General features: G+C 50.1%; 8 protein-coding genes across 8 annotated transcripts; 4 read left to right on the top strand and 4 right to left on the bottom strand.

The window, feature by feature from the left end:
- Positions 1-1892: 1892 nt before the first annotated feature.
- Positions 1893-2753, top strand: BDZ99DRAFT_482455 (uncharacterized protein; the record flags this gene model as incomplete). The annotated part of the gene is made up of 3 exons (XM_033722486.1): positions 1893-2034; positions 2085-2381; positions 2437-2753. The coding sequence occupies 3 exons, from the start codon at positions 1893-1895 to the stop codon at positions 2751-2753; spliced, it is 756 nt and encodes a 251-aa protein (XP_033569856.1).
- A 171-nt stretch (positions 2754-2924) lies between these two features.
- BDZ99DRAFT_176852 (uncharacterized protein) lies at positions 2925-3343 on the top strand. Its single transcript, XM_033713022.1, has one exon. It carries the CDS (start codon positions 3007-3009, stop codon positions 3271-3273), a length of 267 nt encoding a protein of 88 aa, XP_033569857.1. The 5' UTR covers positions 2925-3006; the 3' UTR covers positions 3274-3343.
- Positions 3344-4746: 1403 nt separating this feature from the next.
- Positions 4747-5132, top strand: BDZ99DRAFT_526994 (uncharacterized protein; the record flags this gene model as incomplete). Its single annotated transcript, XM_033726191.1, has 2 exons — positions 4747-4876; positions 4945-5132. 2 exons carry the CDS (start codon positions 4747-4749, stop codon positions 5130-5132), a joined length of 318 nt encoding a protein of 105 aa, XP_033569858.1.
- A 714-nt stretch (positions 5133-5846) lies between these two features.
- BDZ99DRAFT_357442 (uncharacterized protein) lies at positions 5847-6176 on the bottom strand (the record flags this gene model as incomplete). The annotated part of the gene is made up of 1 exon (XM_033714634.1): positions 5847-6176. A coding segment is annotated over one exon (330 nt), but the record flags the coding sequence as incomplete, so codon positions are not given.
- A 1345-nt stretch (positions 6177-7521) lies between these two features.
- On the bottom strand, positions 7522-8485 carry BDZ99DRAFT_427852 (arsenate resistance ArsH). The gene is made up of 2 exons (XM_033717174.1): positions 8198-8485; positions 7522-8142 (listed from the first exon to the last, which is right to left on the bottom strand). The coding sequence occupies exons 1-2, from the start codon at positions 8449-8451 to the stop codon at positions 7548-7550; spliced, it is 849 nt and encodes a 282-aa protein (XP_033569860.1). The 5' UTR covers positions 8452-8485; the 3' UTR covers positions 7522-7547.
- A 350-nt stretch (positions 8486-8835) lies between these two features.
- BDZ99DRAFT_548139 (arsenical-resistance protein ACR3) lies at positions 8836-10725 on the bottom strand (the record flags this gene model as incomplete). Its single annotated transcript, XM_033726911.1, has 4 exons — positions 8836-9599; positions 9659-9801; positions 9863-10039; positions 10698-10725. The coding sequence occupies 4 exons, from the start codon at positions 10723-10725 to the stop codon at positions 8862-8864; spliced, it is 1086 nt and encodes a 361-aa protein (XP_033569861.1). The 3' UTR covers positions 8836-8861.
- A 37-nt stretch (positions 10726-10762) lies between these two features.
- On the top strand, positions 10763-11464 carry BDZ99DRAFT_503598 (uncharacterized protein; the record flags this gene model as incomplete). The annotated part of the gene is made up of 3 exons (XM_033723976.1): positions 10763-10945; positions 11055-11169; positions 11269-11464. 3 exons carry the CDS (start codon positions 10763-10765, stop codon positions 11442-11444), a joined length of 474 nt encoding a protein of 157 aa, XP_033569862.1. The 3' UTR covers positions 11445-11464.
- A 596-nt stretch (positions 11465-12060) lies between these two features.
- Positions 12061-14709, bottom strand: BDZ99DRAFT_491924 (MFS general substrate transporter; the record flags this gene model as incomplete). Its single annotated transcript, XM_033723132.1, has 5 exons — positions 12061-12179; positions 12242-12335; positions 12388-13016; positions 13071-13266; positions 14707-14709. 5 exons carry the CDS (start codon positions 14707-14709, stop codon positions 12061-12063), a joined length of 1041 nt encoding a protein of 346 aa, XP_033569863.1.
- Positions 14710-15972: the final 1263 nt, after the last annotated feature.

The following is a 15972-nucleotide window of genomic DNA, read 5'->3' on the forward strand; positions in this document are numbered from 1 at the left end:
ATACCGGGTTTTGCTGATGTATTTCTTGATAATATATTCAACGCCGTGAGTTTCTAGGCTGCCCTAATAGTCCTCTATGCGTGGCTCTACAACCAGGCCTGTATGCAACACTACGCCGAAATATGCATAGAGTTCCTCTCTTGTTGTAGGCCGCCACGGGCGTGGGTGCTCCTTGTCCTCCGGCTGGTTGTGTTCTGCGTACAAATTTGTCCAATTTACAATATTATCCACTAGTTTGTTGGTAAAGAAGAGGCGGAAGAGGGCCAACGGGTCGTTATTATTAACATCTGGAGGTAGATTGGGCGTGCCCTTTAGGTGGAAGTCATTAATTTGTAGTGGCTCGAAGGTGGGTAGTTTCCATGGCGCTGGAGGTGGCTTTTTGGCCTGTTTTAAGGGAGGAACAGTATACTGAGTTGGGCGCACAAGATTAACATCATTTGAGAATGAGGATGGCATGTTGAGGCATCAAATTGCGATTATTTACTAGCTATTTGGCTTGTTTACATGCCCTGATGTTCCTCTCGGCATAACGTCGGCCGCAGCCTTGCCCTCAGCCTCGCCTTGGCGTTGGACGCAGACGTTCAAAGGGATAGGAACTGTGTTCTATCCCTTCGCACGTTAGCTTAGGTCCACGAATTATCGATAAGGCTCAGCCAATCAGAGGCTTCACATTTTACAGACTGTCCAGCTCAGCACGGTGCACCTAGGCTTGGCAACCGTGCGTGGACCCCAACGTGCGAAGGGATACTCGGCCCCTCACCGGTTCTTCGAAATTCGCTTCGCGAATGCCCGCGCGTTAGTTGACCGGCTCGGCCATGTATTGTACGGTGTCGCACTTAGGTGTGCACGGGATGAAGCAGGATTGGAAATGATATCAAGCAGCAGAGTATGATTGATTGTGTGTGTGTGGTGTCTCTTGTCGGTCGGGTTGCCCCGCCCGACGTTCTATATAGCTTTGATGGCAAGCTTATTAATGCAGTTCTTGCCTCAGGCCTCCACGGCTGATGCCTTGGTCTGCAACATACGGGCATTCATCGCTTTGGCGCGCATTTCCCCGGTTTCTGAGGCAGACACCCCCTGAACCAACGTCTTGAACCTTGGCAGGAGATGCAGCGCCTGCCCACGTCCGGTGAACTAGCGCGGATTTGACACAGGTGCACTAGATGGGATTAGAACGGAGGAAACACTTTTCTGGTCGAAATCTTACCAAAGGCTGAGCTGAATCCACCAAAGCAAGGTACCGCGAGGCTTTACTTTCGAGATTACCCCTCTTTTGCAGCTGACTTTTGTGGCTTGATATCCGCGCTAGTTCACCGGACGCGGGCAGGCGCTGTACAACCCGTTTGAGGAAGAGGTTTTTACAGTTGCTCTCATTTATCTTTTTATCTGCGTCATTCGACTTCAGCGTGGGGATTCAGAAGGGGGCAAAGCTGCGTTTCGACTATGCAGGGGGAATTTGTCGCTCAAAACCTCGGCAGTATTTGATACCTGGGGCTGGCACGTATTTGTTTGACGATGCGCAAGTTCAGATAGAATTAATGGCTGGCTGGAAGTTAGCGGGGCACGATTCTTTTAAATACTTCATCAGGAAATCTAGTCAAATAGGGAGCTTTAACGAATGTCACCTGCTGGGTAGAAGAGGTGAGGGGCTCGTGCACGAGCCCCTCACCTCTCCTTAAGTTCGGAGCGGTCTGCCCCACCTCTGCCACCCTTCTCAATGTTGGACTGGAATCCTGCCATCAACAAACTGTGGCCTCCGAGGCCAAAACCCCTGACGTCCCCAGCAGCCGATGAAACCAGCAGCACCATCACGCAAGTCAGTCGCATTCGCTCTGCAACCTGAGATTCGACCCACCGAACCGAGACCACACCCGCGAAGGTGCACCTTGAACATGGACGAGAAGGTTTTCCAGAGATTTAATGGCGACAAAGTTACAGACGATATGCTCGAGGAAGCCTCAAAGCTCTTCTCCGAGAATTATGGGGTTTGGAGTGAGCACGCGGCACAGCTGATGGGAAAGTTTGCGAAAGCGGGTAGGTTTACCTACACCTAAAATTCTGCTAGGAAACTCATTATTTGTTAGGTAGTCGCGTTCGGCTAAGCAAAGAAAGGCTTCGAAACGAATACCTCCCTAGCGGCATCTCCTCATATGTTAGAGTCTCCGTCAATGGTCATCTTGCTGGTAATGCTTTCGCCTGCCGCTGGACTGTGAATGGAAGGACTATTTGCTGGATCACCCAATTAGTGGTCCACAGCGACTACCGTGAACGTGGGCTTGCATCTGGACTCCTCAATGAGATCAAACTTGATGGAGATGATGCTTACGGCATTATGAGCTCTCATCCAGCTGCCTGTCTAGCTGCTTCAAAGGCATTCGGAAGTGAGTGCATACCACTGCCAGCGTTGTCCTCCGATCTGATACTAATCTCCGCTAGGCTCCATGAATACCGTCTCATTTGAATACATGAAAGTCAATGCAGAATCGATAATGCAAGCTTCACCAGTACGCTATGTTCGAAATGCCAAGCTACGGGGTAAGCTTTTCGATCCCAAAGATGCTAGTGGTCTTGTGTCAAGTGTTGATACTGGATTCTACGTTGACCACGAAGAGCCACTTGAGGCGTTGGCATGGGTGCGGGAGTCGATGGAGTGGCCTTTGGGTGAACTATTGGATGGCCACGAATTTATCCTTATTCTTCCAGCCAGGCGTCGTTCTCGGTCTAGTTCAGCGCGCCGGAGTGGAACATCTTAAGCAAGGATTCTGGAGACACATAATCTGAGCTGTTGGTGCGACGCAGCTACACGCTGAGATTCGCAACTTGAAATTTCAAGTTGCTGCTGTACACTATGCGAACAACTCTTCTAGTGCTTTCCTCGCTTCAATTCATTCCCAATCAACTCCACAGGGGATGGGATATAAGATTTCCTATGTATCTTGTGAATAATGGCGTGTATGCAGGCCCGACGACACGACACACACGTTACCGGTTGGATGAGGCGAATAGATGAAGAACGCCATCTACAAGTGGAGTAAAAGCAACATCCTCGCAGGGTATCGAATCGGGAATGCGGCCCCATCCCCCACTCCCCGTAAATCTCACCGCCTACTACGACTGCGGTCCAACTGCCACTCGGTGAAGCGCACACAAGCACCGAGGCCACTGATTCCGGTTCTATTTAAGTCGACGATGTTAATTGGCTCGGTATCCAGCATGACACCGGCACTTGCAGCAGGTGTGGCCGTCACCATCGCTGTCACCGTTCCACTTTGATCCTGCTTCGCTGCTGGAGGTGGCTGCATGCCAGATGTATATGATGTGGGACGGGATGCTACGGCCCATGGTGCCAAAGTACGCGATGCTTTGCAGTATAAGGTTACATTAGCGAGGATACAGGTCAAAAGCAAATGTATTATACGCCAGGAATATCATGGCTGGACGAGGATTTGAATTTGACCCAAACGCCGTGCATCATGCAAAGTGCATGGGCTGTGCTACTGCTGGGTCCCTTCGTGCCCAAAAGAGGTCTTTAAAGCTAGTAGAATCAAGCATGCTCGCCCTTGGTTCACCTTCGGACGCTTAGCACAAGTATATTCGGTGCAGGAAAATATGATCAGGTAAGTCTGCTCAAAACTATCCAACATCTGGTCCCCTTGACGCTGACGCTCTATGGCCGAGACTAGAGTTCATATACATGCTCTATACATCTCTTCCTTATTCTAACGCTATAATAATGCAGGTCTTTGACACCGCCTCCGGACAGGGAAGAAGAGGATGAAGAGACCCGCAGGCTCGAAGCCCAGGCACGTAATGACCTGGAAAGCGATGGCTGTCCCGCCTGCTACCCACCATATATCGACGTTCCCGTGCGGGACCCGCCTCAGGAATTCCGAGCGATCATAGAGTACTGGAAGTCATTCTCCTCGACAGGTGACGTGGTGCTTTGCGCCCAGACATCAGACTGGCAGAAGTTCCGCGCATGCCAGCTATGAACACGGGATCGCTATCGGAACAAACCATTCAGTACATTTCTGGACAAGGTCCGTGAGCGCCGGCAAAGGCGTGGACTAGACGACGACGTCCATCTACTGTTAGACCAGCAGGAGCAAAGCCATCAAGAGAACTGGATCGAGTTTCGGAACTACCATCTCAAGCGCCACGAGCAGTTAGCAAAGAAACGAGACAGACTGAAAAGATAGTTGGACAACGCTCAGAAACAGCCCATTGAGACGGACCCCACGAGTTATAAACGCGCGGCACAACACGAAAATGCCATCCAGCAACGGTTGGAGTATGCTGAGCGAACCCTGCGATTGCACAATGTTCCCCTGGGCTGGATTGAAGAACAACGGCTTGCAATGGATCCACGGCCTCCCGCGCCTGCCGAAGACGACACCGACATTCATAAGGCAGCAGTGGAAGTCGTACGCAGAGTCAACGCCCGTCAGCGCCGGCCGAGGCGACCGGACACTTCTGTGGTCCTAGGCAAGGCTAGGGTTGCAAAACCCCCGCGGAAGAATCGGGAAGTACAGATTGCAACATTCAAGACTCCAGAATCGGAACCTGTCATCGTGGAGCTGGACTTCACGACGCCGAGCAGCATTTGCCAATTGCCGACGCGTTAGGAGCCGAAACCTCGACGGGTCAAAGACACTTCACTTAGTCATCTTCGTACATAGAGAGTGTCCAAGACAAGACGACTCGCCAATGGTAGCAAAAAGTCACAACCAGGAACAAAACGACACGATGTCCAGCAGATTCCAGACCCAGCGGGGTCTCAGCACTAGTCGGGCCTACAACGATGGCATCCTACATCTAAGAGTGTTCAAACCCGAAGTGGACGGATATCAAGGCCGCCAGTACGATGGCCCTATTAGTATGCATCCCTTGCCCACGACCGCCATACTCATCCTGCCCGCCAGCGCAAACGCCGCCGCATTCTAGGTGGAATCCAGCACAATCAGAAGACGGTCAAGATTGATGGCAACAACAACCGAGGAAGGGGCGCAAGGCGAAAGGCGGCGCCTAAGGCTCACGGCGTTGAAGGCACCCGCCGCTCCACCCGCCTCGCTGACCTGCCTATGCGCCCAGCAACAACACCTGCGAGGGGCCGGACCGTGTATCTGGAGTAGTTTGAACGCGAGGTCCTTGGCGTCTATAAAAAGAAGGCCGCGGCGGCTGTTGGGTGAAATTAATAAGTGGAATACAATTCTTTCTACTTCGGCTCGATGTGTCCCGGCTCCGACGTGACAACCAGGACCTATCAATCAAGGGCAGCAGTCTAGGTAAATGCGCTGCTCCAACCAGCAAAATCGCTCCGCATGTCCCCGTCTGACATCACTTTGTAGGTGCGGAGATCAGACTCACTTCCGGCAAACATTGCTACCCTAGCTAATACGTGCTCATTGTTGCTCAACTTTTATACGGCCCTGGTATGGGGGATTTTGGCCTTGTGGTTGGGTCGTCCGCACGCTCATGTGCCGATGGTGCTCCTCTGGATACGGTGAGTAATTCGACATAGGAGTGCCATAGCCCAGCATCGGCTGCATGGGCTGAGCCATTGATGGGTTTTCCATTGGGTACATTGGTGGCCTGGCCGTATCCGGCATGAACGCGTACGAGTGCTGGTACTGAGAAGGATGCGGATGGTTGTTCCGTTGAATAGAAGGAGGATAGGAAGGGTGCTGCGACTGCCGCTTGCCGGATTGTTGAAACAGGCGGCTGGTTCGAGACAGAGTGCATGTTCCTGGTGGTTGACGTCGACGAAGGATATGGTTGGCTAAGCATTTGAATCAGCCGCGTCTGCAGCACGGCGTTCTCGTTCTCCAGCTCCTTGATTCTCTCAGTGAGCTATTGAGCCTTGATGCGCTGCGGGCGTTCTCGTTCTCCGGCTCCTTGTTTCTCTGCGTGAGCTCAGTATCCTGGATTGACGAAAGCTCTGCAACCCGGCGCTCTAGGAACTCGATATGGTCCTTGGTCCGCTGGCGAATGGCACGCTGGGCTTCTCTGTCGTTGGCACGTTTGCGTTCAAGCTGGGCAGCGGTGAGGGTGGTGACGCTGCGGGTGCTGGCCCTTGGGGTCATACGCTTCGCCCTTGACATGTTGGACGGCTTCTTCGAGTTGGAGCCGGACGAGTAGCTACTGTGAGACGGCGACTTCTTCATACTCGCCATGTGCGGCGAGGCGATGTAATTTTGCGTACTCGTGGGGCTCGTGGGGCTCGTGGGGCTCATGGGGTAGCTGCTGGTTTTTTTGCTGGAGCTCCGCAACCTGTTTCTCGAGAGATTCAACCTTGTTCCTGGCCCGCTGAGTTTCTGTTGTTAGCATCAAGCACTACTCCAGCAAGGGAAGGCAGCTATTGCAGAGCTCAAAGCAGAATTGAATACGGTCAAGGCAGACGCTGAAACCTTACGGAAAGAGGCAGAACGAGTTCGTGGCCTGGAGACAGAATTGAATGATTTAAGAACAGCATTGCAAGCGACAGGCAGCGTGCAAGCGGAGCTGGAGAAGACGAGACAGGACTTAGAAGACTTGAAGCAGGTATCAAGCTCGTACATCAAGGATCTGAAATCAGCCAAGGCCGAAGTTGACAAGAGGCTAGAGACCTCGAAAAGTCAAGTGACCGGCCTGGAAAAAGACCTAGAAGCAGCGCGGCAATCTATCAAGGAGAGGGAAAGAGAGTTAGCAAGCCTGAAGCTTGAAATCGATGATGAAGACGAGCGCATAAGGTTGTTGAAGGCACAGCTATTTGAGACGAACCGCCTGATACAGCTGGAGAAAGAGAAAGAGAAACTCGAGGCCGAGCAGAAGGAGATTCAAGCTGCGCTAGCCGGGGCAAGAGCCTCAAGCAGCCAGGATCTTGGGGAACTCCTGCAGCGGGAAGCGCTTGTCGATACCAGTCTCTCACAGGTTGAAGAGAAAATGGTTGAAACGGGATTGGATGTTATGAGATATGCGAAGCATAAAGTACGCTTCGAAAGTTCTAAAACAGGCCGCCAAACAGGCGTTGACTATGTTCTTGTGGAGGACCTAGAGAAGAAATTTGAGGAATTGCGTGATCAGGTCGTTTATTGTTTCGTAAACGACGGCATGACGGTGGTAGAGCTCGAGAAATACAAAGACTTAGCAAATCAAAAGCATCTCGCTGACCACGGGGAATTCTTCTACTGTGGCTACAACCCACCTCGGAAGAGACATCGCGGTCTGGATGATGCGGGAGAAGATTTGAAGAGTGCTCCAGGACGCAAAGCCCAGGAACTAGCAAGACTTCGCGCCAAGTCCAAAGAACCCCGCGGCTGATCCCCATTTCCTCCTTTTCATCGCCTTTTATATGTGTTTCGAGGCAGCAAGAAGGATAGGTCGTGGCGATGTTGATGTTCGGTTCTCCGTCTCGAGGGATCTGTTACGGTAACGGCCGTTCGAGTATTAGCAGAAGAAAGCTGCGAGATGGGAGGGTTGGCCAGTATGGGGTATGGAAGACTAGTTCCTAAACTTATCTCGGTGCCAAACGGAGTTAGGAATATACTGTTTTCTAAAGAATGTCGTTTTTAACCGTCACACTCTGTCTCCCTGTCATGCCTTTCCTTCCTTTCACTAAATCGATCCTCGAACAACTCAAAATGCGGCCTCATGACAATCGTATACTTAACAAACTCCTCCATACAATCCACTAGCCTCTCCCGGTTCCCACTTGGCAACAACCTAGCCTTCCCACTACCATCTCCCCCCTCATCCTCAAACTGCTTCCACGCAGTTGGCAAACTACTCTGATTCGGAATAGTGAACATCCTCATCCACCTCCCCAGTATCCTCAGACTATTAACAGCGTTAAAGCTCTGACTCCCACCATTGACCTGAATCACGGATAGTGTGCGGCCTTGTGTAGGCCGCACCGAACCTGTGGATAAAGGGATCCAGTCTATTTGGTTTTTGAAGACGGCAGTGAGGTTTCCGTGCTGTTCAGGCGAACACCAGATGTGCCCATCGGACCAGAGGGATAGGGAGCGTAGTTCTTGAACCGAAGGGTGCGTGGCGTCGACAGAGTCGCGGATAGGGAGTTCGCTCGGGTTGAAAATGCGAACGTCGCAGCCGAGACGGTGAAGAATGCGGGAGGCTTCGAAGGCCATTAGTTTGGAGTAGGAGCTTGGACGCATGTTAAATCGACCTATTATTTGAAGCTCTGGGGCAAGGTTTATACCGTTTCCGCAGGCTTCCATAGAGCACTAGAACCTTTAATCTGGATTCAGTCTTTGCTAAATTCTCCTCCGCCATGGCAATTGTAGTCTCTAACTCCAACTGAGAGATCCAATCCGTAGCTTCGAGCTCTGCATCTAGCAAAAAGGGACGGTATTTGGCTCTGATTTCAGGATCATCTTTGGCTTTTGAAATGGCTAGCTGAGGGTATTGTGCCAATGTTCGAAGCTCCCGGGCTGGAGAGACAAGAGAACCCATTCGAATTGTCGTTTTATTATTTCTTGGCTGTAAAATGTTACGAGTACCAAGGAGAAGAGTTTTCATACGGGGTGTAAGTTCCGTGGGTGGTTTAAGTACGGCGGACGGAGATATGGGCTAGACCCTGCCGAGAAATTTTTGATTATCAGGTGACATTCCACACTTTATCCACTGGTGAGAAGGCAATTTTTATGCAGGATTCTATTCAATCCTCAATGTCAACATCTACATAGCTCAGTTTCCGTAGTGAAAGGGAACAAATCGTTCAACTTCCTTTGAAAGTTGATTGCTCGAGCTCACTGCTCGATATGTGCACTTATGATATGCTAAGCCATGCAAGCCATTCTAATAACCAAATGAACAGAATATGTACAAGTTTGAATTGTGCCAGATGCCCAGTTTCTCACTCCTCAGTCTTTCCATCCTCTTCTCCGTCCGATGGCTTTCACAACATACACCAGGCCGAGCAAAACGGGGACTTCAATGAGGGGCCCAACCGTAGATGCCAAAGCTTGATCACTGTTGGGACCATATGTAGCGACGGCGACGGCGATTGCCAGCTCGAAATTGTTGCTCGCTGCAGTAAAGCTTTGCGTCGCTGCCAGCTTATATCCAAAGCCAAGCTTATGCGTCACCAGGAGGGTGAGGAAGAAGATGACCCCAAAGTAAACAATCAGTGGCGCTGCAACCCTAACAACGGACACGATTTGGTGCACAACTTGCCGCCCTTGAGACGCGAACAAAACAAGAATGGTGAAGAGAAGACCGATGAGCGACCACGGGGCAGCGAACTTCAAGAATACTTCGTCGTACCAAGTGGGACTAATAAGGTTGCGTAGACCGAAACGGGTTACAATTGCTCCACTAAGGGGGATCCCGAGGAAGACGGCCACCGATTTGGCGACAGTTTGGTACGAGACCTCCGCGTCGGCACCACTGATAACTCGAAGGAATAGAATCGCGAGAGGGGCGAAGAGGACCATCTGCAATATTGAATTAATAGCGACGAGGATGGCGCAGTATTCGCTATCCCCGCCAGCGAGACCCGTCCAGATCAGGACCATGGCGATACATCTCGCAAGGCCAACAAGAATCAAGCCATCTCGCAGACCTGGCTTGTCGGGAAGGAACGCCCACGCGAGGCCAAGCTGCAATGTATTAGTATTGGCAAGGTGAACAGGTAAAGTAACACTGGAGATAAACATACCATGACCAAGGGCGCAACGATCCAATTAACCACGATGCTGAATCCAATCTGCACCCAGATTTTGCGCTCACGGAAGACGTGATGGAGTGTCTCGTATCTGACCTTACACAAGATCGGATACATCATAACGAGCAATCCAATTGCTAGTCACGTAAGAGAAGTCAGCAAAAGATTCTTGGGGGCAAACGAGCAATTGAACCTTACCTATTGGAACAGATACTCCCACAAATTTCCCCTTCTGCAGAGCTGGGCCAGTGTTAGGGACAAAGTTTCCCAGAATGATGCCGATGGCCATGGCCAAGAGTATCCATACTGCAAGAAATCGGTCCAGCAATCCTAGACTCTTGAACGCAGATACTTTGGATGACTGAGGGTCGTTTTCTGGATTGCCGTGTGTTTGTAGCTCGATATCGGGATCTAGAGTCGAAGGCGGGGTTAGGTCAGGAACTGATTGCTCCTTGCTGGCCAGCGCAGGAGAATGAGGTATATTTGGAGTCGAAGGCATTTTGCAAATGCTGCAGGTAGGACGAGGTTCGAAAGTGAATGGGTGATATGATGTCGAAGGAACAGACTCGATCGCAAGTTCTGTTTTATATGTGCATTCGAGTAGAGAAAGAAGAGGTGAGAAAGGAAAAGAAAAAATTATGTGAACGGTGATTTACTTTCAGAAGGGACGAGGCCGTCGACTGGTCTCTTGCCTGCTTGGCCCAGCACATCCTGCCAGCCAATTAGAATGAAGGAGTGACATTCTTTGCCAGATTAGCGAGTGACATGCCAGCCTTGGCCCTTTCGCCTGCCGCCTCCCCTTTCTCCATCGCAACGCCTTCAACAAACGTTTCCAATTTTTCATTCGAAGCTAGGCACGAGGTTCAGGAGAGAAGTCTCTTTAGCTCAAAACACTTTTTGCATCATTCTACAGGCTAGCTTGCAATTTTCTTCAGGGTGGCACATCAGGCATCACGTGTCCATATCTAGAGCTTCCTCTGCGTTTACTACACTTACTTCTGTATTCCTCAATACATGACTCTAAAAGGCCTACTGTTCAACTCAATACCATTGTACCGCATTGCCAAATACTGTTCCAAATCTTCTTCCTCCGCAATAATGGCCACAAGCAATCACAGCGTCGGCGAACCGGTAGTAGAGAAGCCGTGGCATGCCGCCTACCCAGCGCCAAAGACCACTGCGGCAGTCATCACTCGTGAGACCCTCCTCTCATGGATGCTCGAAGGAAAGTTAGCTGGAAAAGATTTCGTTCTTGTAGACCTTCGGAGGACGGACTTCGAGGTATGTCCTAGTGTTCTCATCATTGGGTCATTTGCAACGGCGACTATATAGCTGAAAACTTGAAGTCCATGAGCTTCAATGAACTGAATTGAAATTCTAACATGACCAGGGTGGGACTATTCGTGGATCTATAAATCTACCTACTCAATCTCTCTACTCAACGATCCCTTCACTGTACGCCCTCCTCTCAACCGCCACCATTCGAACTGTGATCTGGTACTGTGGTATGTCATTCGCTTTGCGTATCCGTAATCAATGCAACCATCATTTCATCTCCTCTCCCGCTCTGTTGCCTCCTGGTACTCCTGACTAACTTATTGCAGGCTCCTCACGCGGTCGCGGCAACCGCGCCGCAGGATGGTTTGCAGATTACATCAAGGAGCAGAACAACACTGAGATGGAAAGCCGTACACTCGAAGAGGGAATAAATGGTTGGGCTACTGGGGGAGATGAATATGTGAGAATGATGGACGAATATGATGCTCCAGTGTGGAAGTAGAGTGGGTGTATCTCCTGCTGGCGAGTGTATTGTTCTGCATGGCGAAGAACGAGATATGCCCCCCATGGGCATGGGGAGCTTTTCCTACCCCGAAATTTGTACGATAAACGCACCGATCTCCCAGACCCGTTATCTTGTCATAAGTGCTTGTGCCTATTGCCTGCAAAGTGTCCGGAACTGGCCAAACCATGTTCGCAATGCCCGACGCAGCCCATCTGCATTGAGATGGAATGCGTGCCTTTCCTCCAAGTATACCATCCAAACAGCTGCTAATGTGAATGATGTACCCTTGCATACAAAATAGATGAGAGCTCAATGTATTGTCAGTACTGCAACTTGCCTCGTTGGCTAGTACTTTAGGTAGCTGATGAACTCCACTTATTCATGCTCCTCTAATGTATCCATTGCTACAACCCACTTGGATTGTTAAATGTCTCATAGCACAAGCTCCCTCTCCGTTGGAAACGAAAATGAATCTACTTTGAGCGGTAGTCATCTGGTCTAATGCATATATTGGCTAAGGGTTATGCCTGGCTGTCAAGGCGACGCTAGGTTCTCCTTCAGGGGCTCCCTGACTTAAGGCATGTTCGACAACAGTTGATCGTCGGCGAACCCGCTATAACTCCAGACTGATGATGCTAGCTATGAGGTACGTCAACCCGGCAAAGATCTGGGGATAGAGGAACTCATGTCCGGATCCGGGGCGTCGGAATTTGAGTGCGATTACTTCAGAGACTATAAAATAGGTACAGCAACGTGAGCATCGCCCCTCAAGTATGGAATAGTGCCAAACTTACAGGTGGTTGGTAACACGATCATCAACCAGGCCAGCGAGAGCACAGATAGCAGTTCTCCAAGTCCCACGACTTCTGTGCATATTGGCCCAATTGTCTCCATGTGAGGTCAGTCTGCGACATGAGGGGCGGGCCAGGAGATGACTTACAACCCAAAAGACACCCAGGATTCCACTATTGACAATAACAAAGAGAATAGTAACTCCGTATGACGTAGCTGGTATCCAAATTGTAAAGACTGATATTGCGCATAGAAGAGTTATGAATCCCGCAGACTCGATTCGACCACAGTAATCACTGATAACCCCGATGAACGGTCTACCAAGTGCAGTACCCAGGTTTAGAAGGGCTGTGATAGTGGCGGCTTGAGATTCATCCAGACCTATTGAGCTTGCGAAGTTGGACATAGAAAAGAGTAAGGTGATATAGCCTAACATACTCACAAAGGCCCAAGCAAGGACTAGTATGACATCGTAACGGCAAAGGATATCTATGTCAAACGGATGTTGTTTTGGCTGAATGATATGATTGCGGCTCCTCATAGCAACTGTTGCTAGAATATTCATGGATCCACTAACGAGCCCAGTAATGCGAAGTGACCAGGCTAGAGAGATGTTACTAATAGCTGCCCGTACTATAAAGGAGAACAGGAGCCCGCAAATACCAGATCCCGCAGCACTAATGCCGTTTGCTAAGCTGCGGCGCCGATGGAACCGTTGAGAGAGCACGGCGATGCTGGGAATGTAGGTGAAGCCGACCCCCAGTCTAACTAGAATGCCTTGGGTAAGGTAAAGATGCCAAATACGTGTTGCAAATTATGCTGTGGTAAAACCAGCTGTTTGCAGACATACACCGGTGAGCATGGGGATGTGATGGCCGAAGGGATTGCGGCGGACCAGAACCGTCACGGCTGGAGAGGCTAGCATCGCCACGGAAAAGTTTAGTCCTCCGATGAAGGCAAAGTCCGTAGGCGTGGCCTCTGGATAGATCCCATTTTCGAGGTAGTATCCGAGAAAGACACCGTACGACTGTGCACCAATGATCAGTAATGCGGCGAGAAGGATCGTGTTTGCTGGATATGGAGATAAACACTCTTACAGCAACGACAACCCAAGTAAAGCAGTTGATGGTAAATCATGCGGCAACGCAAACCCAGCCGTATCCACCGTCAGGCGGCCCGGGGACAACGAGAGATGGATCCTCAGCATCCTGGAGAGAATCGCATATTGTGCTCATTGTCACGTCTACATGGGAATGACAACAGACCGGACCTCAGGCTCCTCGGGAGAATATTGGGCAATAAAGACAATAAAGGAGGGGTGATATGTCACCGTTCCTTGATTCTGGGCGGGCGCCGATCTGTCATTGCTGCGAGGGGACCGCTGGTATGTCACCGCTCCCAGAGCCGCAGCTTGGGTTGGAGGTAAGCTCAAAGCTCCAAAGATTCTACGAACGGACCATTTGCGAGCAACTGGGCCAATGCCCGTGAGCATCGCCTTCTCTTTGAATTTCTGTTGTTGTTGTGGCCAACTGATGCCGCTGTCCTGGGCCGCTTGGCGGCTGGTGGCAGATTCGGAAGAAGAAAAAGGGGACTTGCTTTCATAAAAGCAATCCCAATTTCTTCAAAAACTGGGCTTCAAACTAGCATTATATCAGAAGCTCATTGTTTGTAAAGTTAGTAGTATTAATTAGGCCCTTGAAATTGAACAAGGTTTGGTGGTGCTGCGATGCGGTGCGATACAGGTACAGTCATTCTTCGGGCCGCGCCCACCTCTCTAAGAAATCGATTTCGCCACTCCTCCAAACCAAATTCAAACCGCAATCGCACACCATGCCGCCGAAAACCAAAGGAGAGGTCAGCAGTTCGTCCCACTCGTCTCCAGATCATGCTAACGGGATTCCATCTACAGTCTTCTAACTTGATCAGAGTGCGCAACAATCAGCGACGTTCGCGGGCGCGCAGACGCGAGTATGTCGCCGAGCTGGAGCGCAAGGTCCACGAAAGCAACGCACATGGACTTCCGCCGTGCACACCAACCGTCGTTCCCCAGGACACAATCCTCCGACTTGAGGAGGAGAATAGAAAGCTCCGGGAGTTATTAGCCCTTACAGGCGTGGAGCAGACTTTGGTGGACAATCATCTCACCGCGGACAGTGGAGCGCCCGAGGCTGGTGATAGCTGCAGTCGTCCGCAAAGCTCCCCAGAAACAGCACCAGAAGACCTGGTAAGTCTGCAGAACAGTACTCTGCCAATGTGGTCTTCGCGCTGATGTCTCGAAAGTCGGCAGCCATGGTGCCAACGGCCGACGGGGCAAGCATGCCCAATAGCTCCGATGAAATGTTTGCAGACTCGTTTCTTCAACTCCCCGCAGACGAGTTCGGCATGCTGTTCGAGCCTCTTCAAACGACGTCCTCTTTCGATTTCTTATCTATAACTCAAAGCTTCTCCGGACCTTCTCTGCTATTACCATACAATTCGCCCTTGGTCCCACCAGGTGTCAATCTTCTTTGCCCTGTTGAATCCCTTCTCCCGATCTCCAGCCAGTCCGATAGCGGGACAACTTTATGCTCTGTGGCATATGAGTTGATACGCGAACACAATAAGAGAGGGATCGATATGATCGAGATTGGCATTCGCCTGTGGAATGGTTTTGTAAAAGGTGATGGAGCTGGTAGTTGCAAAGTCGAAAACGAATTGCTATTCAGCGTCTTGGAATATATAAAGGGGTAATGTTCTTACCAGTGCTGGTGCAACCTTCTCTATGCGAATTTATTTGTTTTACGGATATCTTGAGCTCTAATAGAAAATATTTGCTTCCAGTGATGGGTGACATACCACGGAAGTCATGACTTACGCTTACAATAAGCTCCTGTTCCTTCTAGGCATTTCTTATTTGAACAAGGCCCTCGACTTGGGGCAGCGTAATGATGATGTCACTACCAAGAAGAGAATGTCACCAAGAGAAAGGATGTCAGCAAGAGAGAAGATGTCACCAGAGAGGGTATGTCATCAGGAAAGAGAATGTCACTACTCGATATATTTCGAGGCCATCAAAGTGGAAGAGATGATGCTACCATATTATATTCATTCACCTTCAACGTCTTTAACCATGAATTCCTCGGGGGTTCCCTTGGATGTAATTATCATTGGGGCCGGCTTGTCAGGTAAGTCAAGCATCAAAACCCTTGCCCTTTCGACAAATATCCACAAACTGACATATTTACAAAGGCATATGTGCAGGCATCCAGTTAGAATCGAAATTCAAAAATGCAACCTTCGAGATCTTTGACAAAGCAATCAGAGTGGGGAACAATCAACTTAAGTTGATAGATTGATTGATTTGATTTGGTTCAACCAAATCAATCAATCAATCCGAAGAGGTGGATTTTATAAATCAAATCAACTTCAAGGCATCAAATTGATTGATTTGATTGGTTTGATTGATTCCTATTTGCGGAGCGTAGATAGAGTATCCTATAGAGAGCCCACCTAGCAGAAGTGCTTACTAAGCAGTCTCCTAACCCTGATTTTCATCCTAACTCACATCAACGCGTCCAACACCATACCACCTCTGTACAATATCGCACCCAGCAATGAATCAGAACCTTCAGAACGTACAGCAGGAAGTTATCGCACGCGCAAATCGAAAGAAACCTCCCCGTAAGGTTAATTCTATGCGCGCCGAAGTCAACACGAATGAACACGTCGAAACACCTGCCACGAACGACGACGA

Source organism: Mytilinidion resinicola (genome assembly GCF_010093595.1).
Source record: "Mytilinidion resinicola strain CBS 304.34 unplaced genomic scaffold BDZ99scaffold_29, whole genome shotgun sequence".
Lineage (NCBI taxonomy): Eukaryota > Fungi > Ascomycota > Dothideomycetes > Mytilinidiales > Mytilinidiaceae > Mytilinidion > Mytilinidion resinicola.

What these genes read in the sequence shown, in the direction of transcription:
- BDZ99DRAFT_176852 (XM_033713022.1), top strand. Translation starts at nt 3,007, where the DNA reads ATGAAGAACGCCATCTACAAGTGGAGTAAAAGCAACATCCTCGCAGGG.
- BDZ99DRAFT_427852 (XM_033717174.1), bottom strand. Translation starts at nt 8,451, where the DNA reads ATGGGTTCTCTTGTCTCTCCAGCCCGGGAGCTTCGAACATTGGCACAA. An exon ending in TATGGAAGCCTGCGGAAACG is followed by an intron (nt 8,143 to 8,197) that starts GTATAAACCTTG and finishes CATGCGTCCAAG; the next exon opens with CTCCTACTCCAAACTAATGG.